The 26,433-nt window shown below is 38.3% G+C and overlaps 1 protein-coding gene across 2 annotated transcripts in view; it reads left to right on the top strand.

Moving 5' to 3' along the window:
* Positions 1 to 2,567: 2,567 nt before the first annotated feature.
* Positions 2,568 to 26,433, top strand: part of phf24 (PHD finger protein 24) — a 49,645-nt gene continuing 25,779 nt past the window's right edge. Inside the window, exons 1-2 of one of the 2 annotated variants that reach the window (XM_074691084.1) lie at positions 2,568 to 2,998; positions 22,484 to 22,902. In XM_074691084.1, the coding sequence (XP_074547185.1) occupies positions 22,486 to 22,902 (417 nt within the window). In that variant the 5' untranslated portion in view covers positions 2,568 to 2,998; positions 22,484 to 22,485. The remainder of the gene's footprint in view (positions 2,999 to 22,483; positions 22,903 to 26,433) is intronic. The other variant, XM_074691083.1, reaches the window with a different exon arrangement.

Raw genomic sequence — 26,433 nt, 5'->3', positions numbered from 1 at the left:
CTCCAAAATCCAGCTCCAAATCCATGGGAATGCTGTCGCTGCGAGGATGTGAGTGGATGTGAATGGACTGTTAATGGTGACACACTGCTCCACTGAGAGCGTTTCAACAGTCCTGAAAGAGGGACTGTGGCCTTTCTATTTACTTTCCCAGCCTCTTCTTTCCATGAAACACTTGGCTTTGCATCCACGCTTTGTCTTCAGCTACATCCACTTCCTGCAGGAAAAGTAAAAGTTTTTAATTTGCATCTTTTTCCCTCCGTGTTGAGACTTTATCCCAAAGCTCAGAGGTGATAAAGGGTAAAAAGTGTCACAGGTGGGTGAGGGGTCGTGTTTCCCCGGTGACATGACTTGGCTGATTATTTCTCCCTCTTCCCTCCTGCTGAGAAAAGAGGCCGAGCACCTCAAGACCGAGGGGTCAGCGTGCACTTTCGTCGTCATTAATAATGCATGGCCTTCCATTTGAGCCAGCGAGCTGCGCAGTGGGACATACAGTTGATCATACATTAACCATACACTGCTCCGTGGACGGCCACTGGAGGAGCCGCCTGACACCCTGCTGGGAGGAGACTGACTCAGCGCTCACCGCTGCGAGCCGTCACACCATATACACACATTTTCCCATCCATTAATCTGTGCAAACTCTGGGATTTACGCATGCTTTGTGGGTTTACTTTACAATGCTAAGATTTATTGTACGTCTGCACCAAAATGTTGAGCTGATGAGAACATCTCCTGCCTACCTGGGGTCCCTCTTCAGATCTACACTCCTACACTCCTCCTGCGGCTCCAAATCTCTAGCCAGACTCTTCTCCTCTGTTGTTCCCAAATGGTGAATGAATTACCAAACTCTATACGATCCACAGAGTCCCTTTCTACTTTAAGAGATGTCTGAAGACTCATCTGTTCAGGGAACACTTAGACCTTAATCTGAGCCTTCTCCTCTTTGTCCTCAGGGGGAGAATGAGTGAGAAGGTCTCAGACCCAGCTCTTAGTGAATTTTCAGCACTAATTACTGAATGTTGTTGAAGGTTGAAGGATATTGTTGCAGCAATTAATTGTGGTTAGTTATGGACACATTATTCTAAATAAAATCTTCTTGAACTTAATGGCAGCAACTGCAGCCAAATTGTTTGTATCATTTTGTCAAATTAAGGTTTTCCTTTCTGTCTGAATTCTTGCTATTTTTTTATTCTTTTTTTTTCTTTTTTTTTAAATCAAATTTTTTATTCATTTTTTTCCTGTAAACAGGTACAATATTAAAGATAAAATTGTATCATCTTAAAGTTCAGTGAGAATTTGTGAGATAATCATGATGAAAAAATGTAAAAATTAATAAATAAAAAGGAAATAAATGAATATATAGAAGAATAAAAGAAAAAGAACATTCAAAGTACAAAAGAAGGAAAGGAAGAAAAATAAATGAATAAAAAAAATTAAAAAAATATTAAATAAATAAATTATCAAATGAATAAATAAAAGAAATCAAACATTCAAAGTAAAAGAAGAAAGAAGGGAAGGAAAACAAAAATAAATAAATAAATAATAAGAAAATAAATGAATGAATAAATAAAAGAAAGATAATTCAAGGGAAAGGAAGAAGGAAGGGAAGGAAAAAAGAATAAATATGAAAAAGAAGAAAATAAATGAATGACTAAATAAATAAATAAAAGAAATAGATAATTCATAGTAAAAGAAGAAAGAAGGGAATGGAAAAAAATAAAAATAAATCAATCATAAGAAAAAAGAATAAATGATTAATTAAAAAAATAGATCATTCAAAGTAAAAGAAAGAAGGGAAGAAAGGAAAAAACAAAAATACATGAATAATGAGAAAATAAATGAATGAATATATAATTAAAAGAAATAGATCATTAAAGGTAAAAGAAGAAAGAAGGGAGGGAAAAAATAAAAATAAATTAACAAGAAGAAAATAAATAAACAAACAAATAAATAAAAGAAATAGATCAATCAAATCATTCAAAGCAAAAGAAGAAAAAGGGGAGAAAGAAAATCAAAGTAAATAAATAAATAAAAATAAAATAAAAATTCTTGTTTGTGTTGTACCACACTTTGGACAAAAACGTCTGAGAAATAAGAAATGTAAAATTGTAGAACTGTGTGTTCTGATGCTGAAGGAAACCAACACCATTTGCTCTCCTCTCATACATGAGGAGAGCACTTCAGTGTAAAGAGAGCAATTCTGGATTTGGAGATTTTTCCACCAATTCTCCACGCCCCCCCTCTCATCAGCCCTGGAGGAGAAATAACTGCGCTGTGCAGCTGCAGCCCTGCATGTGTTTAAAGCCTCCATATCATCCATATGCTGAATTCTGTCTCCAGGCTTCCTGTGCTGTGAATACCCTCCCCCCTAAAAACTGGACCCCATTGGGTTGAAACCTCCAAGCTTCAGACCTGTTTCCTAAATGTTTGTTATATAATTTGCTGCTGAGGAAGCATCTTTCCAGCGTTTTCAGAGCTGCAGGCTCCTGCTGATCCTGGCCAATCAAGAAGCTGCAGGTTCAGGACTGAGTGCTTCATAAGTTATCACGTTTAACTCGGCGAGATTTCCACGCAGGGAGGAGGGGGGGGGGGGCTGCAAAATATGATGGATATAAATCCGTGATCTAACTTCAGTGTCCGCCTGCCAGCATGCACCGCGGTCTCCTCCTGCCTCAGCGCGTCCACTCAGAAGCCGAGGGAGTCGCTCGGAGGGTGGAGTGAAGGAGACACACTGAAGAAGAAAGGTTTCAGCACCGGAGCTGTCCGTGGCACTTGGAGAAGTCCTGGTTCCTGCCAAAGAGGGGCGAGCTGCTCACGACTGTAAATCTGTGGGACTGTGAGGAAGGAGGGATAATAAAGTGCTGTGCCATCCATCGCTCCGCGGGGGAGGAGAGCGCACACAGGCTGCTTCATTCGAGCGGAGTCTTGCCATGCTGGACGGCCGGGCTTGAGACACACAGAGGATAAAGTGAGAACACCAGCCCTGTTACTCTTTACGGTGAGTCCACATGCAGCCTGCTCGGCTCACTTGTCTGTTACATAAGAATCTGACGGATCCTGAGTGGGTCTGTGGTGTTTGTGCAAACATGCTCCGTGAGGGGAGCGTGTGCTTTGGTGGATGCTGGTGTGGAGGGATATTTAGGTCAGCCTCCACGGTGGATGCGCGTCGTGCAGAGAAACTACAGGAGTTTAAAATGCCATTTGGAAAAAAAAAAACAAAGCGACACTCCTTTTGTAACATTGCATTGTGGGATACAAACAGCTCCCATCACTGCGACTAAACCTGGTGAGTAGGTCACAGTGAGGACAACAGCTTCCTGCAACCTCTGAGTCCAGACTGATGTGTCTCCCTGCACCAGACACAAGTAGTTTGCTCTGTCCACTTTGCCCAGAACTGTCCCACAGGAGAGCCCTGCTGTCCATTAAGCCCTCCATCAGTCTTTGTTTACAGCCCTCGTTGTTGTTTCCTCCAGGCCAAAGCATGGAGCTCCTCAAACCAGCCAATTTCAGTGTTAACCTTGGAGCGAGTCCTGCTCCCCGGCTCGGCTGCTCCTCTGACGCCTGTTCTGTCAGACTCTGTCAGACTCTGTCAGGCTCTGTCAGGGCGCTGGGCTGGCTCCCTGCCTGGCAGCGCCTTCATGCCAATGTGATGCCCCCCCTCCCAGCCTAACCATGCATTGAGATTTAAATTCCTCCTCCATTCAGGCACTTTTTTTGTTTGTCCATTCACAAACCCCAGCGCGCGTTCCCTGAGCCCTGAGGATATCATGTTATTTGGAGGAGACTTGTTGTGGTCAGGCAGAAGCAGCAGAGCTAGGAGAGGAGAGGAGGAAAGGAAGCATCAGAGGAGAGTTGTTGATGATTTTAAGCTCTGTTTGATTCCTTCTCCTCTGTGTCTAAACGCACGTCCATCCATGCTCCAAACGGCTGGTAATGATCCACTCACTCACTGCTACAGGGTGAACTCGTTAGCGTAATTAGTTCCAGGTCTTTGCTTCCCTGGTCTGTGGGCGAGATCTCCAGCGAAAGGGGGATTCATCCTCATGAAAAGGCATGCTTTGTGGAGCTCCCATTCAGAAAAAAAAAACTAGGCCCCCTCCTCTGAAACGAGGACTGAAAGGGAGGCTGGTTGGGATTCCAATCAGCACAGAACAGTGACATCCTGAGCTCTGAGAAGAGACTCATACAGTGAACATCACAGGCTTTACAACTTCTTTGTGTGCTTTAAAAATCTGAAAGGTATGAATATGTAACAGAACTCTGAGCACGAGCGGCTTAAAGATACAACCGAGTCAAATTTTGGACGGTAAATTGATGCTTCCTGTCCTGATCCAGCCTCTCCTCAAGAATCACGCTGAGATTAAGTAGTGATGGTGGACACTTGAGCCAAACTGTCAGATGGAAAAAGACAGAAGAGTAGAAGAAAGATAAACAGGAAAGAGGTAGAACACGAGCTAAAGGCTAAAAAAATGCAAAATGGCAATAAAATGAAGAGCCAGGTTACGTTATCTCTGCTTGGTGAGGTTGGAGTTGGTAGATGAGCTCTGGTAGGACAGAACCAGGATTCACTAACGTAAACTACACTGGAAAACAACGGAAATCTTATCAAGTGAATGCAATACGCTTCCATATTTGTGCTCTGAACTCAAAAAAAAAAAAAAAAAAATGTTGATACTTCAGGAAAAAATTGCCCAAAAAAACAGGAAAAAAGTAATCTGAAAACAGAAAAAAAAAATACTCAAAAAACCCCCAGAAATAATTATAACAAAAAACAATCAACAAAAAAATTAATCAGTAAAACAAAATTAAACACCACAAAAAAATTACCCATAAAAACAGAAATAATTATAACAAAAACAAACCAATAAAAAATATTAAACAGAAAAACAAAATTAATTACCACAAAAAAAAAAGAATAATAAATTACTCTGAAAAACCAGAGTTTTTTTTTTCTTCAAGTGAATGCAATACGCTTCCGTGGAGCGGCATTAACCTGACCAGTCCAGAAAAATGTCTTATTACATGTTTTTTTAAGAGAAATTTGCTAGAAAATTTGTCTTAATACACCTGACTTTTCTCTTGTTCCATTAGCAAATTTTTTTTTGTTGTTGTTTTTTTGTTACAAGCATTTAGACCTTGTTTTGTCTTCAAATAACTTAAAATAAGACATTTTCTTGACTTATAGTCGAAGTTGGTACCTATCAAGTATAAAAAGACACTTTTTCTTGAAATAAGACAAAAACACTTGATAAGAATTCAGTTTTTTGCAGTGTACTGTATGTTAGCATGTCGACATGTTAGCCTACAGATACATGGTAGCATTGGGCTGCTAGTAGCACTACATATAGCTGGTTACTAACGTATGGTACAAACCATAGACTGTAAAAAAAAATGGACGTTCGCTTGCTCGGCTCGAAGTGAGGTCACCACAAAAACTGCTCCCCCTGGTGGCTGGCTGCAGTGTAGGTCAAAAAATCCATCTCCCCAGTCATTCCAGATGGGCTGTGGTCAAACTTTAAAAAATTAATCCACCTGGTAGAAATGTTTCTCACGTCTGATTGTTGTGGTGATTTGAAGATATCATTTGGCTGCCTTGTATCCATTTTTTTTTTTCTGAAAAGTTTTGTTTTCATTAATTATACGAGGTTAAAAACAAGGTTAAATGATGATTTAAAGCTGCCATTCTTGTGTATTTTTTTCAGGGATTTTAAAATATGTCAGGAGGTAGAGTCAAGAAGTGATTAGACTCTCGAAAGAGAAAAAATATATATATTTTTGTCACCCAGCTCCACTCAGATTCTCCCAGAATCCCTCACAGTCTCTACTGCACAGACAGAGAGTTTTGTTCTCTTTGGTAAAGTTTGGTTAATCTGAAATCTGGATTTGTTTTTTGCTTAAGATATAAAGAAAGGGAAACTTGTGTTTGTAATTATTTAATGATTTAATCAAAATCGTATCAAAACTTCAAACATGGCAGGAACGGACCTGGACGAAGAACTAAGAGACCTGCTACAGTTGTAGAAATGACGGAGTCCACAGACTTAAGATTCTGGGAGAATCAGAGTGGAGCTGGGCGACAAAAATAATTATTATTTTTCTCTTTTGAGAGTGTTATCACTTCCTGACTCTACCTCCTGATATATTTTACAATCCCCGAAAAAAGTACACCAGAACGTCAACTGTCAATAATCATTAAACGTGATGTAAAGCCTCCTTTTTAACCTCTAATAACCAATGAAAATGAAACTTTTCAGAAAAAAAGAGGACTTGAACACAAGACAGACAAATGATATCTTCAAATCACCACAACAATCAGACGTGAGAAACATTTCTACCAGGTGTATTAATTTTTTAAAGTTTGACCACAGCCCATCTGGAATGACTGGGGAGATGGATTTTTTTTTTTTAACATATACTGCAGCCAGCCACCAGGGGGAGCAGTTTTTGTGGCGACCTCACTTTAAACTGAGCAAGATGACGTCCATTTTTTTAATGGTCTATGGTACTATCCCATAAAAAGTCTTCAACAAAGAAAATTTAATTCCAAAACAAATGCACATCTTTACGACAGTGTGCGTGACACTTCAGGCCAGAAGGGGGCGAGGCAGTCTGATTAAAACAGACCCTCCTTACAGCATCTTTAACGCTTGATTTTAAATCAATCAATCATCAAATCAATCATCAAAAATGGAAAAAAAGAGGTCTTAAAACCTGCTCTGACTGTCCTCAGAGTATTTTATGTCATAATAAAAAAGCCCCTCATTAAGCTTTGATGTGTCTGTGTCTTTGCTGAGCTGGACTCCTTCCTGTGGACTGATAAATGCCTGTTATATGAGCTCCCATAGATCTCAATAACATCCCTGTGGTGACACTTTGGCAGGAGAGGACTGAATACTAACACAGACTCTAAGCTGTCCCTGCTGGCCTCTAACTCAGAGCTGCTTACAGGAGAATATGGTTCAAAGTCGAGCTCAGACTCCATCATCATATTCTGAGCTGGAGCCGTCAGGTGATTGGACAGAAATAGATCAGACAAAATGATGTTTTTGTCCTCTGTTGATCCCAGCGTTCACAGAGCGACTGTAGCTGGAAGAGAAGTCGCCTGAACACGGCGTGTCGAGCCACTTCAGGGTGTTTAACGCCGTTGTTGTGAAGTGATATAGAAAGAAGTATGTTTTCGCCCACATGGTCCGGTGGTGATAAATGAAGAGGGTGAAGTGTGGATGACTACAAACGCATTACTCGAAGGAGCAGGAAAAAAAAAATCAGGAGGTTTTTAAGAGCACTTTGGTGCCACCTCCCCCCAAAATTATCAATAATTAATTAAAGCGAGATGCTCCTGAGAGCTTCATCATCCGAGGGCGCTTTACACTCTGTTGCTTACATGAATCAAGAGAATGACTGCATATTGATCCTTAAATGTTTCATAGACTTCTGTAAAGTAAATAGAAAAGAGGTTTTAGACACAAGACGAGCACTACAATGTAACAACACCGATCGTCAGCGTATTGTTTGGTGATATTCATCCATAATGTGGGTTACAGACTCACTTCCTCTGCCATATGTCAGGATCAACCCCGAGGAGCGGCTCTCTATCCCCCCTTGGTCCAGATCTTTTTTTATCCAGGGGCATGTAAATCATTCAGAGGGGTCCTGGAAGCCGAGCAGAGCAGCAGAGGCAGCTGCTGCTGCTGCAGCCGTCTGAAAGTCAGGCCTGAGGGAGTTTCATCCCATCGTCTTCAGCTGGAACTGCCCTCAAATATCATTTGGAGGATAAAGTTTGAGACTTGGTTTTATCAGTTTATTTGGTGGTTAAGGACTGCAGGGTGAGTGCTGTTGCCTTGCAGAGGTTTTTGGTTTGATTCCCTGGTTAAGTTTCTGAGTGAATAAAAATATTGATTCAATATCAATTCTGCAAATCCTCTGAGTCTATTCACCTCCTGGCCAGTGGGGGGCACTGTGATGTGACATTATGTGTCCCAATACTTAGACCTCAATACAATAGTAATATTTCAACTCTTATCTGGATTTTTTGTAAGAAATAAAATTTGATTTAGCAGAGTTGGAAGTAGAATACAACATCCGCACCTCCAATGCAGTAGATGGCGCTGAAGAGCCACTCCGCTGTATACTTAATATAATCTCTAATTTTTTTCAGAATATCTTATTCTTGAACTTGATGATATAGGTGTTGATGCTGTAAACATCAATGTTTTCTCTCTAATCTTGGGTCAGTTAGTTTAAATCATTTTTAATTTTATTTTTACAGTGCAGTAGACTGATAAAATCATATTCATTGTCACTTTTTATTCCGCAATATTAGATTTAATTTTTTATAAGAAACACTGGTTACATCAATTGATTACATCCGTCACCCAATACATTTTTTGCAACATGAGTTCAATGTCACAGTAGTTTAAGTAACAAACTACATACAGATAGACCGATATGAATTTTTGGAGCCGATACTGATATTTGAAGCCGATATTAATTTGCAGTCAAAGTGAAAATATTAGCATTAAAATTTTGAACACTACAAACTTAACTGCATTTAATGCCTTCAAGCACATGTTTACTAAACAGCTCCCAGGTTGAGCTGCACGTTTTATAAAGTTAAATGAAAACTTTAAAAACTAAATAGTTAAAGTTTTCTACAGTAAATAAAGTTTTCCAAATTTTCAATGTAACTGAAATAAAAACTTGACAGAACTGAGTTTGTGCTGCCTTTTACGGGCATGTTACGCAGTTGAATCAATTTTCTGTTTGGTTTTACAAGACTGATTTTAAATGTTTTGACCATCTAGGGCTTCCATAGGGTAGACGGAGAAACTGTGCAGAGAAGCATCAACAAGCAGCTCCTGAATGTCTGCAGTTTAAAACATTTCTTAACATTTTTAAGACACGGAAAAACACATTCCTGAGGGTTTTGTTAAGAGGGTGGGACAGAGCTGGGGACTGAGTAGTGACTGCAGACAAACAGCTGCATCAGAGCTGAAACAACACAGTTTTGAATAGGTTTCATATCGGCTGTCGGATTAAAAAAAGGTAGATGCTGATATGTCCTAAAATGCCAAATATCGGCCTTGATAATCGGCCGGCTGATAATCGGTCTATCCCTAAAACTAGAAGCACTTTGTTTTCAAGTCAGGTACATGAATGTTACATTGAATATGACTTCAAGTGTTTCAAAAACAGTGAAAAAGAAAAGTTTGTACAAGACAACAGAAGAGCAAAATACAATGAATTCAGCTCAAAAAGAGAATGTTATCTAAAAAGGTAGATAATGAACTTTGTGACAAGTGGAAAATCTGTTTTAATTGGACTGCAGCGCCACCTTCTGGCCCGGAGTCTCACAAACAACTGTCGTAAAGATGAGTGTTTGTTTTGGAACAAATTTACTTTGTTTGAGTCAACTTTTTCCAGATACAACGCCACGAGGTAAGGGATTTATCAGCCATACGTACGTCAGTAGCCGGCTATATGTAGCGCTACTAGCAGCCCAGTGCTACGACATATCTGTAGGCTAATTTGACAGCAAGCTAACTGTCAGTGCCAAGTACCAATCAGAGCTAACGTAACCTCACTCTTCATTTTATTGATAGACTCTCAAGTTTGAACAGACCCACTTACTGGGTTGGAGGCAACATTAGCACAAACAGTTTAGCCCTTTTAGCCTTTAGCTCGTGCTCTATCGCTCTCCTGTTTATCTTTCTTCTGCTCTTCTGTCCCTTTTCTTTCCAGCTGGTTTAAGCAATCAGAGAATATTTGATGAGTAAAGCTACGAGCGTATGGTTTCGTTTTGACTGACGTGGTGTGTTTGTCTAAAAGGATCTGTCTCTCTGCAGATACAGATTTAAATATAACACCTCAGTGATGTGAGCATAAAGAGCAGGTGTTGTGCTTCACAAACGCTGCTGCCACTCATCCAATAAAAACCACCTGAGCAGTTTGACAGGTTTGTGGTCAAACGCTCTGGCGTCCCAGCGTTGCAGAGCAGGCGAGCGGCAGGTTCCTCAGCTCTGTGTAATAAGTCGGTATCAAAGCCAGGCGCTGACCCATTTGTGTCAGAATCAACTTGTGCGTGGAGGGGAAAAAAACATGAAGCCCTTATTTAAAATTCATGAGGTAACCTGAAAATGACAAGGTCTTCTGTGAGCTCGGATATGTCCTGCTTGGCTTACAGCTCTGTTTGAAGAATGCAAACCCTTGTTTCCTTTTCTCCTCCAGCAGAGGAGCAGAGATATGAGAGCTTGACTTTAAAGGATAATAAAAGTATATTTCTGCTATTTACCGCTGCTATTGATTTGATGGAGTAGTCTATGACCTTGAGGCTTTTAATAGTGCTTAGTTTATTGTTATGTGTGCTGCTCTGCCTCCTCTGTTTGTGAAGCCAGTCCACTTTGTCGGCCATTAAAGAACAATTTGTTCATGTTGTTTATCTCCTTTGAAATGGAATAGTCCATTATCTGCACTGCACAGTAATTGAGAATCTAATGGCGGTGGCAGCGTTTCACAAATCAACCAACTCCAACTTTGTCTTTTTTTCCTGGGTTCGTATGAAAGAGGCGAGTCCATGAGCCGGTTTTTCCCCTGGCATCTGTGGCATCTGAAGGCTGCTGGTGCCAGCGCTGCTCTGAGCCAGAATGCAAAGGTCACTTGAGTGGATAATTATGTCCCTACAATAATCACTGGGCCGTCCTGAGCTGTGATCCCCAGATCGTCTGCTCGGTCAGTGTGAGGTGTTTGGGAGCTTCTGACAAAGGTTTCAAATTGTTTGTACTAGTGTTACTTTGTCTTTTTCACTGAGCAAGATTCACAACTTTGGTCCAATTTGGTGAAGCCTCTCAAAACGATGTGAATAGATTTAATGTAAACAGAGGACTGACTTTGTCACACCCTGTTTCAGATTAGAGGTAATCACAAAGTTGGCTTCTACATCCAAGGATTCAAGGTTTTTATTTCCCATTTGTAGATGGACCAACAGTCCAGACCAGGAAGAAAAACCTTTAAGATTTGAAACAATGTGGTATCGATACCTGCAGTTTAATCTGGATCACTTATGTCTTCATGAAATGGTAGTAACATGTTTTGGTCCAAAAAGCCAATAAATCATGCACAGCAGCATTGTTTCCAGGCTCTCATAGCCCCTCTGTTCAGAACGCTCTGATTTAGTGGGCGTGGCCTTCATATGTAAATGAGCCACCGCTGATACCGCCCCGCTCTTCCACGTCACTGAGAGCGGCGCCACGAGCTCCGAGTGCACAATGTTTAGAAAACAGAGAAGCTGGTTTACCGTAACATTACAGGCTAAAACAACAGGCTAACTGCAGCTAAAGTTAGCATCCTGAAGCTAACACAGAGACAGGGGGGACACTGAGGAAAAGCTCTTCCATCTGCTCCACAGCACACAGCATTTAAAATACTCACATTTCCAGGGTCCCAGGTTTGTTGGAGGATGGTTGGTAATGCGCCTGGATTCAGGACCAGTCTATTGGCTAGCCCTCTGTTGGACTGTCCAAAGTTGGAAAAGCAGTCGGCCGTGAAGTGACTAGCACACACATGCTCAGTTTTACTGAGTGTAGCTGGAACATTTCCTGATAAATGAACTCTAGACACTTAGTCTGTCTTCTTCTGAGATGGGAAGCTTGAGCATGGAGCTATGTGGCTGTTTACAGCCAAAAACAGAGCAGTGATGGCTCTTCAACTTTGGTATTGGGAGGGGGTTCAGGGGTATCTGCTCTGGTGGACCAATCGCTGACGTCGGCAAATCCCCAAAATTACAGGTTTGTCATTAAATATCACATTTTGTGGGCTGGGGGGAAAGACCAAGACCCACAAATTTCACTAAAAGACTTAATAAAGTGATTTTTGCATCATATGGGACCTTTAAAAATAGCTATCATACATCTATTGTAGCATAATTTTGGCTAAAACAACATTTAATGCTAGTTTACTTGGATATCTATGCTTTAGGCCAAACTCCCTGAATGCTCTGTCCAATTTAGATCATTTAAGGCACCACCTGAGGACAACATTAAACCAAGTAAATGTCAAAACAATTCAGAATATTAACAAATTTATAAATCTTAACTCTGTAAAGGAACTGAAAATGTGCCCCCCCTTTGCAGCTCTAGTCGCTGTAGCTCTACCTGAACATGATGCCACCACAGTTACAGCACTTTTTGCATGTTGCATGTCCACTCTTCTCAATATTCTTCTACTTAAATATCAAATCTTAAATTTAATTTAACTGATGCAGCTGTTTCTGTATTTTATCCCAGATCAATCTCCCAGAACAAGTGGACAATCCAAACCTCAGCTGGATAAAGTCGGCTCCTAGCTTCCTTTCCCTCCCTGTGATTTAAAAAGTCACTCCAGCCACTTCTGCTATCTAATAACAGAGCAGAGCCTCTCAGCTAAGCTAAATGCTAAAGACAACCTGCTGAGCTAACCGTCACTCCCGTGGATATGATAACAGTCTTTCCACTACTCCACGAGCTTACAGGTGTGCTGAAATCATTGTGTATTCTCACCATGTCGCTGTCGTTCATTAGACTGCAGGACGGCGTTGTTACCAGGAGGACTGACCTTTGAAATGAAGTGGTAGTCCTTGAGGATGACAATTAGGATGGAAGAATTTTCCCACAGTGCAAAGCTTGGCGGCGGGCCAACATAACCAGGGAGAGGAGCTGGTCTCACCTTTAACTGAATGATTTCTGCCATCAGCTGCAAATGTTCCCTTTTCTGTCCTCTGAGCACCACTTCCTGTTGTTCAGCAGGAAACAATAGAGTCCATCAGCGACACACAACGAGGGGTTTTAGCGTGTTGTGGAGAGTGCTTCATTTTGTCACTTCTCAGTGTTGGTTTAAAAAAAGGTATAAAACCAACACTGTCAGCCAGAGGAGAGCTAACCTGCAGCCAGTTATACATTTTCAAAGTTTTTTTTAGTTTTTTATGTCCAATGTAGAACTCTATTCAACTATACACACCAAGTGGCAGTGGCTCCTTGTAGCTTTAATAAAATATTACTGAAATAAAGAATTTCAATTTATCCTACAGAGGGTATTGATGATTGAAGTCACTGACACTAAATAAAATCACATGTTACAGCCCTGGGAAGATAACTAAATCTACAAAAAGACAAATGTGGAGGAAAATACAGATTTTAATTCTGTGTGAATGGATTCATTGAACTGACAACGTGCCGGCTTAATATGTGGTAAGACATTAGCAAACATCCACAAACGATAAGCTAAGCAGAATTATCAACATAAGTTATTAAATTCAATTTAAAATATTTATTAAATTTCACAATTGTTTTAATTTTTTGATTTTTTTTTAAGTTCAGAGCTGTTTGAAATATTTGCAAATTTTTTAACATTTTTTTTTATATAAATTTTTAAAAATATTTAAAATTTTGAACTTTTTTAAATTTAAATATTTTTTTTAAAAACACAATTTAAAAAAAATCTTTTTTATTATTTCTGCTACTTTATTAATAAAAAAATAAGATGTCACATGTACAATTTTGTAAATCTCGATTTTTTTAACTTTTAAATAATTATCACTAGATTGTAACCATAAAAATTGTAATATATAGAATTTAATAAACTCACTTTATTACACATAAACTTAAAAAATAATAAATTTAAATCAAATAGAAAACTAAAATCTGATAAAAAATAATGAAATAAAATATTTACCTAAGAATGAGCTACATTAGACACAAAGTATTTCATATTTTTAGATTTTTAGATTTTTTTTAATTTTACATATTTTGAACATTTTTGAGTTTCGTTTTTCTTAATTTGCAATTTTTTTGTTATTATTTCTGCCATCTTATTAATGATAGAATCACTAAGACATCACATGTTCAATTTTATAAATCTGAATTTGTTTCTTTTAGATAATTATCTCTAGATTTTAACTGTATAGAATTTTATTTACTCACAATGTTACACATAAACTTAAGAAATAATACATTTAAATCAAACAGAAAAATGACGTAAAATAAGAATTATAATTTGAATATTTTACATTAAAAAATTAGCATATTTGGGGTTACTGAAAATGAATGTGAAATTTACCATCCGAATCACAAGATTTGTTATAAAGCTAACTGGTTTAATCAGTACATTCAAGTTTTTAAGTAATATCTTTGGGTCGTGATGGAGCGTCTACTTCGCTCATAGATTAATTTTCTTGCGTCTCCTCAAAATGTAGACAATAATGGGCAAACAGAAACATGCGAAATGGACTCTGATTTATCTTCAGCAAATTTGGCAATTAATTTGTTACAAGGGTAAATGTTGATTCAAAATTTTAAAATTGATCATCTAACCATCTTAAACCAGACCAGCACATGTGTGATCATTTTCATTAAGCTGTGGTTAAATTTGATTCTCCTTCACTTCTGATCATTCATTCATTTGTATGTGTGTCATGGCTCAAACACATGAAACCAGAGACAGTGCACCCAGAGCTGTGTGTTTTCCTCAGCCCATGGAGCTGGAGTCCACATGCAGCAGGAGCAGCAACATAAGGCCTGGCAGGCTATTAGCGTCTGAGTCTGAGAGGCAGAGAGCGAATTACTCCCATTTCACTCTGGATGAACGGGATCAGATTTCACTGAAGCACTTATGAGCTCCGTGGATGGACGGGATTGAATTTGAGCACTAAGACACATGTCCATAAGCACCATGTAATCAACTTGAATCAATGGGAGGCGCCTTTTTGCAATAATACAATTTACAAGTGTCACACAGGCTTGGAAATTATCACCAAGTAAGTTTAACATCTTTATTTTCGTTTCTTTTTCTGCTTCTCTTTCTTTCTTTTTGTGAGTTATTTGTTGTTTTTGTGTCAATCTTGTTTGATAAAACTGTTTTTTCATGCTTTTTTTCTGTTACTTTAATCTGCTTTTCTCCTTTTTGTTATTACCTGTCGTATGACAACAGATTGAATTTAGCTATTGTGCTAATTCCAACATATTTACATTGATGTGCTCTTTCCTAATCAAATATAAATAAATAGATAAAGACTAATTAACATTTTTTCCCCTTACATGGTTTAAAAAAATATTGCACATGTAGGGTTTTCCCCAAAAAATAAAATAAGCTTGCTTAGTTGTTACATATGGGCCTATATACATGTGTGTCAGTGTCTGCGTTTGCCTCAACCCCCTCCTCTGCCTGGATGTTGATGTTTTGATTTATTTGGGACGTTTCTGGGCAGAGAGTAGATGTAGTTATCTCAAAATCCAATCACAGAGCCCAAAGTGCACAAGTGGCTTAATGTGGTGATTAGCCACATTAGCCAAGTGGAAGAGGCTAACCAGAGCGGCTATGCTAGCAGACGTAGCACGGAGAAAGAAAAACAACCAAAGTGAAATGAAACTCAAATCAGATAAAGCTCTTTCCTAAACAAGGGTGAAGCTTGGCTCGACTTTCACAAATTTGTAGAGCAGCACGAGACAAAGAGCGTCACAAGTTAGCTTTCTGCTAACCAGGTATGTGTCAAATACCTGTGGTTAGCTTGTGCTAACATGCTAAGTCAGGTGCATGGCTCTTGAGTCTCTCCCACGTAGAAATGTGATGCTACAGGTGATTGCTGGGCTAGAGAGTGTGTCCACGTAGCTTCGGTTGGAGTTTGTGGGTGTGGGCTGCAGCTGGCACTGAGCCAAGGAGGAAGAGTCCACTTTGAATCTTTGTTTACGAACAAGTAAAGCACAAATTACCGCTGAATAATCTGACGTATTAGTAAAGAAAAGAAAGGGGAACAGCTTTATCCTTAGAAATATCTTGTAAATAATATTATGATCTGTATACTGTGAATTTAGGCCACTCTTTTAGTCCCAAAGTCAAACAAACATGCAGCGATACAACACAAACAGATTAAGGATGAGCTCTTTCCAAAAATAGCAACAATAAGGGACTTGTTTAAAGCTGGAGAAGTTTAAACAAAGCTTTCTTTATTCACTGAAAGACATCCAGCAGTCTCTTTCACAGTGGTAGTTTGGTATCTTAAAGCCTCAACATGCTGTTGGGTTGTAAAGACACTCGCAGGGACACACCAGATGTGTCTCTGCTGCAGCTCCGCTCTGTTGCATGTTGACCTGATCCAGTGTGAGCCGACACATTGACTTAAATCTAAGCTACCTCTGCCTTGACATCATTTCTTCCTCCGTTCCTTCAAACTAAATAAATAAATAAATGAATCTGCATTTTCCTCATCAGTCTGAAGGTGTTCGCTCAGCATCTTACTGAGGACCTGCAGGAAGACTGCAGCTCATAACGTACTCCAGGGGAACTAATGAAGATGATCTTATCCTCCGTTATCCAGAGTCATTTCCTGCGATGAACAGGCAGGAATACAGAGACACATCAGCTGAGCTCAGCAGGTTGTGGTGATTGATGCTGCCTATGAGGAGTCTGCTGTGGGATCATTATAATGAAGCACACATTTCATACGGAGAGCACGCACGCTGAAGGTAAATCCTCCATGGATGCTCTGAACCCTGAGCTAACCTGCCCCCTGGCTTTACTGTGGCGTTATTAGCAGTCAGTTTACAGGTGAGCTGTCACAGTGGCCCACAGGTGAAAGGTGAAAGGTGACTTCACATACATCTCTGCACAATCAATGTGATGAATCATTAAGGGACGACTTCTGCTTTTTCAGACAAACACACACAAACGCAACCAAAGTGAATCCTTTCAGTTCATCAAAGTAAAAAAGGCACTTTCTGCTCTGCGTGTTGCGAATCACTGTTCGACATTGTCTGAAGATATAAAAAAAAATATTGGAACTTAAAAAATTTGCAAGAATGAAAATATTTTTGAACCTTTAAAAAATGCAAAAATTACATTCCTTTGAATTTATATTGACGTGAAGCCAAGTTTGTATACCATGTTTTCTAAAAAGGATCCAAATTTTCTGCAGACCAGACCTTTAACCTTTTCTTTCATTTTGACTTTTCTGTTACTTCCTGATACGTAGCTTTAGTAAGACATGACCAAGAAAAAAATAACAGAGGTACTTTTGTGATGTGTTTAACGGCCTCAGCGACCACTGCCTCCGTTTTTAGTTTTTTTTATGCACAATGTACATTAGCAAAGCCTCCTCCACAGCCGCCATGTTTGTTTTTGAGTTTGTTGTCGTCATATACCTTGACTCTGGGGTGCGCCCCCTGGTGGATGTTTAGGTTAACAGCAATGCCAACGTAAAGGATGCATGGAAGTATGTTGACAGTGACTGTAACATGGTTTAAAAAGGAGGTAAAGGGAGGAGAAATCCCTTACGAAAGAAAAATATTTGTACAAATATATATTTTTTGAAACGTATTGTTATATATAATTGATATATTATGATACACATGGAATAATATATTGAGGGCACATATACAATATATTATATATTCATGAAATATATTGCAATATATACAAATGATTGCCGCTTTCCATACATTGCAATAAAGTGTAATATATATATATATATATATATATATATATATATATATATATATATATATATATATATATATATATATATATATATATATATATATATATATAACCATACATATATATATATATATATAACCATACATATATATATATATATATATATATATATATATATATATATATATATATATATATATATATATATATATATATATATATATATATATATATATATATAGATATAAAATAGAGAAACATATTTGTACCAATATATATTTTTTGAAACATATTGTAATATATGATTGATATATTATGATACACATGGAATAATATATTGAGGGCACATATACAATGTATTATATATTCATGAAATATATTGCAATATATACAAATGATTGCCGCTTTCCATACATTGCAATATATTGGAAAATATAAATGCTAAATCTCATATATGGGAATATATAACCTAATATATGACATGTTATTTTCCAGTACGCTGCAATATATTTTTCTTCCATAAGGGATGGCTTCACTGAAGCTTCATCTGGAGATTGGTGCAAACATTCAAACACGCTGGTGTCTACAGGATAAACAAACTTTATATCTGTTCTTTGTCATGAATGTGTTGATGAATCATGGGGTTTGTGACCAGTGGTAAACATGAACAGCTGCCAGCAGGGAGGGATTCTACCCAGTTCAAGCAAAACATGGTATCAAAAAGTAAAGTAACATAACTCAGACTGAAACCGTCAGAGCTGCAGCTGAGCTGATTAAAAATGTAGGCCTACATCTTTTTTATGAGATCAGTGCGAGATATTACTAAACGAAGAAACTGTTCCTCCAGAATCAGCGCCTGTCTTTAAAGTATCTTCACCGTGAGCATGATGGTAGTTTTAATCTTTCAGATGTTACTCTGAATGTGTTCAGGAAAAAATATAAAGACATTTCAGAGCAGGTCATGTTGGGAATACAGATCTGATCATCATGAAGCCCTGAACCCCTGAAGCTCACTTTCCTGTACAACCCTCAGGGAAGAAGGTCATCAAGGTGGGAAACAAAAGATGAGCCGATGGAAATGAACAGTAACGAGCAGAGTGATGATCAGTCTGATAAACTGGTTTGATAAGATGGAAGTTTGCAATAAGAGGAAGAATCTTACAGGAATAAAATCACCATTCAATGAAAACATCCTCTCTCTCCTTCACATTATGCATCAGCGTGTCGTCCCTGATCACCTCGGGCCTTTAGACCTCCCTCATCTCATTCTTTCAGCAACAACGTCCCTGAACTCCCGTCATCATTATGTGTGGTTTCCATATTTCTGTTAGCTCAGTACGAGAGTTTCATTACACAGTTCAATCCTCACGACGGTGTAGATACTGAACAGGATGAGGCTGTTTGCTTGGAGGATGGTGAATAATACTAATGGGGGATATAAGAATCTGGGCGCCGGTGGAAAACGGAGATAAAACAAATGACAGCGTATTTTCTGTGCATCAGATACGAGATGCTAACTGCTAAATACGATGCTAAAGCCACTGTGATTATGATGTCCATGTAAAGTCTGGCTTATCCGGGTCAAAGTTGTTCTGTACGCTCAAAACCAAGGCACCTGGACTACAATGGTATTGTACATTTTTTGCATGTTTCCATTACCTCCCCCAGTCTGAAAACCACTAAATCTGTCTCACTGTTTCCTAAACTCTATATGTCTGGATAATATACCCCAATTATCTAAATAAAAGTAAAAAATAATAATGATAATTTAATACACGCATGAATAAATAATTAAGTAATATTTAAATAAATAGCATTTTTTTACATTTTTTTCACAACATTTTTTTGTTATTGTTATTTTCAATTTTTGAGATTTTTTGAAATTTTGGTTATATCTACAGACTGTCTCAAGAGCCATATTTTCCAAAATAACACACATTTGTTTTAGATTTATTTAGGAGATGTGACTCTTATCAGACCAAAATGGAGTAATTAAATAAACAAAATAAATAATAATTAAATAAAAAAAGATTTGAAATCAATAAACAAAAGACATCCTGATATTACAATATTTTATTTTTTCTCCCACCCCTGGTTTCTGGTGGTTCTGCTCTGTTTCACCCGTATCTTAAAGCTCAATGGAAACATGCAGAAAAACAGACGAAATGAACACAGAGCACAGACAGAAAGCTCCGTTTGTATCCAGATCCATATTTAACGTTGAGCCCTAAGGCCGTCTTTGTGTTGCAAACCAACAGCGTCAAAGACTCTAAAAACCAAAGTCCTTGATTGGATTCTTTCTACGAGGAACACGTTCTCAGGATGAGACACAAAAGACGAGCAGGGCTGACCTCTGACCCTGAGCGAGCCTGACATGACGCAGTTCCTGCTCATTACACGAAAACTAACGTAGAGAATCAATAACCTGAGATTGCTTTTAGGAGGATTCTATTGATTCAGGAATAATTGTATTTTTTTCCATGTAACAGACATCTGTGACGCTCTCTGTTCAAAGTAGTCTTTGTTAACTCTGTGGCCTTAATCAGATCAGATCACTGTTTGTCTCACTGCTTTGTAACCCTCAGACACAGTTCACTTTTCTTTCAGCAGCGCTGCATCGATACCATGCGTTGTTACATGTTTATTCCACCTTATTCAATTCAAACTCTTTTTTTTCCTCTTTCCTGCCTCTCGGCTAATTTTTTAAAATTACAGTTGGTCCTTGAGAGCCTGAGGTCAGAGCCCCACACCTTTGACCCAGTGGGCTCTCTAGAGGTCTTCTATTGGAAAATAACAGACCTTTGCTGTGAGATGTTATGTTCGGGATGATGTAAGGTTAATGGGGGGTTATGGGAAACAGAGTCCCAACAGGGTGTGACAAGATCACCAATGAATCAGATAAAAACTGGCAAAGCACATTGATTAGGAGATTATTTGTTGATTGACTTACAATTAATTTATGTAAACACAGTCAACTTTTCAGCAACAAATATCTCACAGCTACCTGTGTGCGTCTGTGTAACTGCAGTCAGAGAGGATCTCATGTAGCGTCTTTGGATCAAACCAACTCCAGGGAAGGGGGGTGTCAGGAGAGTTAGCAGGTGAACATTATGTGCCAAAGCAAAACCTGCTCAAAAACGGACTTCTTTAGCAAAATTAAAGGTTTTTCAAAAAGGTAACACAAAAATTACTTTCCCTGGTAGCTAACTACATTAAAGCTGCAAGCAGCGATAAGAAGACCCTCGCCTGTTGGTGCACCCGGGTTTGCAGAGGTTTTAAGTTACAGAAGTGTTGTTAGATGGACCTTGATGGTGTGTGTGAAATCTGAAGCAGATTGGACCTTGTATGTAAGAGTTACAATGACTTGATGGTTCATGAAGAGATATCAGAGTTTGAAGCAGCACCATCGACACACTCTTGAAAGAAAAAGTAAAAAAAATAAGGAGTTTTAAATTCCACAGTAAAACACATGACTTCCTGTTCACAGGGGTTGCTCTACTTCAATCGGAAAAGAAGTAAGGAGATACAGTCAAACTGTGACAGACCAAAAATAGTCAGCTTTGGCAGCCTGTTGTGGCCGCACCCATTGAGTGACAAAAAATCTGTTAATAACTTTTCATCATCAATGTGTTTAGAATGCACAAGGTAAGTTCGGAGTTGATGACACGAGAAACATAGATGTAGTTCATTCAAATACATACCCAAAAATGTAACAACTTCCTGTTGCCATTTGCGGGTGCTGTACTTTCTGATAAAAATAATGACATGGATGCGTCCAGGCTGTTACACTGAACTTGTGTGTCCGTTTTTGTCAAGATCGAACAAAGTTGAAAAAATGCAGAACTTTGAGGTCTTGTCCTGGCCACGCCCATTAAGTTACAAAAAATCCACAATCAAATTTTCATTTTCAATGTGTCTAGTTTAAGCAAGCCAAGTTTGGAGTTGATCAGACAAAAAACCTCGGACTAGATCGTTGACATAGGTAGCCTAGAAATCGTCAAAATCTGATGTTCAAGAAGACAGAAGTTCAGAAGTCCAAATAGGGAACTTACTGTTTAGAATTCTCAATGGTCTTGGGAGACTTTTTTGTAGGTCTAGGCGAAAAATTTCAGGGCTGTAGCTCAAAGTTGGAAGGACTGCAGTTTTAAACCCCTGGGTGGCGCTATGGAGCATTAATTTTTGCAAAACCAGTGATAGAAATGCACTCAGGCTGTGATGGTGAACACTTGTGTGCATTTTGGTCCTGATCCAACATTGTACAAGAGAGCTACTAAAGTGTTCATGAAGCATCTGAAATGGTCAAATTATACGGTAATTTGTGGCCACGCCCATCGAGTTACAGAAAATGTATTAATAACTTTTTATCCTCAATGTGTGTAGCATAAACAAGCCAAGTTTGGAGTTGATTAGATGAAAAACCTGAGAGCAGCTGGTTGAAATACGTACGTGTGTTACTGCAATTCTTCCTGTTGCCATTTGGGGGCGCTGTACTTTATGGTGAAAATAATGACATGGATGTGTCTGGGCTGTTACACTGAACATGTGTGTCTGTTTTCGTCAAGATCGGACAAAGTTGAAAAAATGACGAACTTTGAGGTCTTGTTCTGGCCACGCCCATTAAGTTACGAAAAATCCACGAACAACTTTTCATCTTTAATTCGTCTAGTATACACAAGCCAAGTTTGGAGTTGATCCGACAAAAAACCTTGGACTAGATCATTGAAATAGGTAGCCTAGAAATTGTCAAAATCCAATGTTTAAGTCCAAATAGTGAACTTCCAGTTGGGAATTCACGATAGTCGTAAGAGAAAATTTCCGGGCTTGCTGAAAGTATCTCAAGGGGTTGTAGTTTTTAGTCACAAGGGGGTGCTATGGAGCATATTTTATTCTGCAAACACTGGATTAATATGACTGAATTTTGTGGCTAAGTGATTTTGCGTTTCGCACGCAATGATCCTTAAGAGAATGGATGTTAGCGCTCTTGTGTAACTGTTCTCTGTGTCTGTCCCTCTTACCTCTGCAGCCATGGGAGTGCTGATGTCAAAGAAGCAGCAGGTGGAGAAGGTGCAGAAATGCAACGCCGTCGTCTCCGCCTTCCAAGCGGGAATCAAAGACCGCGCCATCGCCAAACAGGCCGAGGAAGACGAAGCGGAAGCCGAAGCCAAATCGTCGGCCGCTCCTGACGAAAAAGACGCCGAGGAGGCAGAGAAAGAGGAGACGGAAACCAGCGCAGGCCCGTCCACCTCCCAGCAGGCCTCAGCATCGGGCAGGGATGATTGTAAGGTCAACCAGGAGGCGTGGTCCAGGTTACGGGACGGGAAAGGAGTTGAGCCGGAAGACCTGGACAAGACCCATCAGCTGACGCCGCCTGCGTACGTACGGCCCAAAAGGGAAGCAGATGACGATCAACCTGTGGAGTTTGATCTGGAGGAGAAAGAAAAGGTACGGTGTGACGGTCTGCAGGGTTCTGGGTGTGACAGTGTTATTAGACACAGCAGAGCACGAAAAACACCTTTCACTTTGTCAAAACAGACTTTAAACCCCCGAGCCCTGGGATTAGAGAGATGTCTGAAAGATGTCAAAGAATCTCCATGGCAACAGCAGCTTATTATCTCCTCTCCTCCCTCAAGTTAGGCGTTAGGATAAAGCAGTTCAGCCAGGCTGAGACGCCGCCGCTCTTAGGCGTTATCTAAACACCCTGTTCAAGGTGAGAAGAGTTTGGAGGGTTTGTTTTTTTACTGAGCCTTTGCATCCCTGTGAGGTGTGTGTTTCTGTTGTCGTGTGTGTGTGTGTGTGTGGACTCCTCACAGCGTGCATCCTGTGGGCGGGCTGCTTTGGCTGACAGAGAGCTGAGAGAGTGGCCGTATTCAGGGTGGCGCTGACTAACAGGAGATAGTTCACTGACACCATCAGGTTTCTCTTCTGCAGAAAGTAAATATTGCCTGGCAACTTTCTGTGCTGGTAAAGCAGCACTTAAACAAGAGGTGTGAAAACAAGAGCGTCTGACTGACAGTAATAACAGCCATCACTGACAAACACCATCCCCACCGTGATGGGGACCAGCACAGAGAACAGAAAGGTTTCAGCAGCCACGGTTTGGAGCCAGGGAACACACCAGTTCGTTTTTCTTCCATTTTAATGTTGAAGCTGATCGCTCTCTTTCTTCATTTTCTCATGTCTGTCATGCTGCACCCTGAGGTTAATGTGGGACCTGACTTATTTTTCTTCTGCGGGCCTTCCCTCTAAAAACATATTTTAAATAAATAGTCTGATCTCTTTAAGTGCTGGTGACCTCTAGTTGAGTGACTTACAAAATTATAATTTTCAAAACATATAACTATCCCCTTATGACTTTAAACATTAGTATCCAAACATCTAAAATCCTCATACAGCTGGTCTTTGCATTTTAATGAATCAGAGATTTTGTTGTATTTTGAATTATTTTATTTTATTTAAATTAAGTTTGTTTTATTTTATTTAAATTTATTCCTTTTTTTTCTCCCATTTGCTTATTTTTTTATTTTGATTTTTTTTTTAAATTCAATTAAATTAAATTAATTTTTCTTTATTTTATTCATTTTGTTGTACTTTATTTTCTTTTATTTTGCAATTTAATGAATCAGAGATTTTGTTTTATTTTGAATTATTTTATTTTATTTAAATTTAGTTTGTTTTATTTTATTTAAATTTAGTTTGTTTTATTTGATTTAGATGTATTTTTTTTCTCCCATTTGCTTTTTTTATTTTGATTTTCTTAAAAATTCAATTTAAATTAAATAAGATTTTCTTTATTTTACTTCATTTTGTTGTACTTTATTTTCTTTTATTTTGCAATTTAATGAATCAGAGATTTTGTTTTATTTTGAATTATTTTATTTTATTTAAATTTAGTTTGTTTTATTTTATTTAAATTTAGTTTGTTTTATTTGATTTAGATGTATTTTTTTTCTCCCATTTGCTTTTTTTATTTTGATTTTCTTAAAAATTCAATTTAAATTAAATAAGATTTTCTTTATTTTACTTCATTTTGTTGTACTTTATTTTCTTTTATTTTGCATTTTAATAAATCAGAGATTTATTTTGAATTATTTTAGTTTGAATTTTTTTTTATTCAGTCTTTGTTTTTTTATTTCAATTTATTCTTTTTTTCTTCATTTTTTATTTTGTTTTATTTTGATGTTTTAAGTGCTATTTAATTTAATTTAATTTAATTTTATATGATTTATGTTATTTTATCATATTTTATTTTATTTTATTTTGTTTTGTTTTATAGTATTTTATATTTAATTATTTTATTTTATTCTATTTTATTTTTGTTTAATTTTATTTCATCTAAGTTCCTGAAAGCTATTGAAAGTCAAGCCAAGCTTCACCCTCTTTTATGAAAAAGCTTTATCTGTTTGGCTAGCATTAGCTGCTCTTATTAGCTTCTTCCACTTGCTAATCAACACTCAGAAGTCAATTGCACACTAGGCGCGCTGTGATTGGCTGAGGTAATGATGCTTACATTCCAGCCAGAAATGTCCTGATCCAACTAAAACATCAACATCCAGGCAGAGGAGGGGTTGAGGCAGACACAGACACTGACACACGTGTCAGAGGCCCAGAGGAGACAACTGAGCAGGATTATTCCTGTATAAGTTGATATTCTATGTTTTAGGTAAATACTGCAGACCTCACCTTAAAAGTTTACTTTTGTATCATGCAAAAAACATAAAAATCGCAGGATTCATCACTACTACCTTTTTTCTACTGATGCTCTTAAATTCCTTACTTCAGCTCTTCATCCTCTGAGCTCTGTTTACTGTGAACACAATGTGTAGCCTGTATCTCAAGCAGCTGAGTGCTGTCACGCTCTCAGGCAGTTGAACCCTCAGTGTTTTTAACCACATGGTCTCGTCTCCACCACAGGCCTGATCTTACAGAAGAACTCGTTCTCAGTTTGTCCTGCCACGTTCAGGAGACGATAATGTCAGCACGCTGTCACTCTCACTAACACTATGCACACAGAGCGGCGTAATGAAAGTGAGCGCCTGCGGGGCCACTTGGTCCGTCTTCACTTTAGATAAAGTTCAGCGCGGTGGAGGTTGATGGATGAACATGTCTGCTGGTTTGAGTCCCCGTTAAAGGCTCAAACTGGATCTGTGATGTGATATGATGCAGAGAGCTGGTTGTAAATGGATCCAGGACATGAGAGGTGGACTACAACTCCCAGATTATCTGTGACCTGGGAAATTAGACAACATGTCAGCTGGGATGTGACGAAGTTTTAAACTGTTGTGAAAACTCTTAATTTTCTGCTCTTGAAGCAGTTTCCATTGTTCGTTAAATTGTTTTTTAAATAAGGTTTTCTTATTAACTCTTCCTAATTTTCTGCAAACCTTAGCCTCTCCAAGCTGTTAAGTAAAACTGCAGCTTTCAAGTCCTTACCCAGAATGCTTTGGTGAATTGTGACCTAAAAGTTATTAGCCGTCCAGCAGCCAGCAGGATGATTTTCGAGAGTTATTATTTTACTATTATACTTAATTATTATTATTTTCTTTATTGATAGAGTATAGAACCAGAATTTGCATGTCGGAGTTAAGCAACAACGTACGTTTTCACATATCAACAAGCATTAGTGGGATGTTAGATTTTCTTTAAAAAAGTGTAAAATGTGAGCTTATATTTTTAATAGCTTTATTTTTAGATTTCTGAATGTACTGTTTGATTTCCCTGTAAATAAAATAAAAAATAAAATAAAATAAAATAAAATAAAAAATAAATAAAAATCATCAAGGATTTTTTTTTTTTAATTTACATTTATGAACATAGAATTTTTCCAAATTAAGAAGATTAATGAAGTGTTTTTCCTCAGTTTTTTACTTAAAAAGAGCCCAAAAATTTTTTTTCCACTGTAAAAAAAGAATCTGCTTCAATGTTTTAGCAAAAAGATCACATATTTGTTTCCAGAAATCCTTCACAACTGGATAA

This window comes from Halichoeres trimaculatus, unplaced genomic scaffold (assembly GCF_033239565.1).
Source record: "Halichoeres trimaculatus isolate MK-OKI-2021-1 unplaced genomic scaffold, fHalTri1.1 fHalTri1_scaffold_16, whole genome shotgun sequence".
Classification (NCBI taxonomy): domain Eukaryota; kingdom Metazoa; phylum Chordata; class Actinopteri; order Labriformes; family Labridae; genus Halichoeres; species Halichoeres trimaculatus.
Note: the sequence above shows the minus strand (reverse complement) of the source record. Positions and strands in the feature narration are given on the sequence as shown.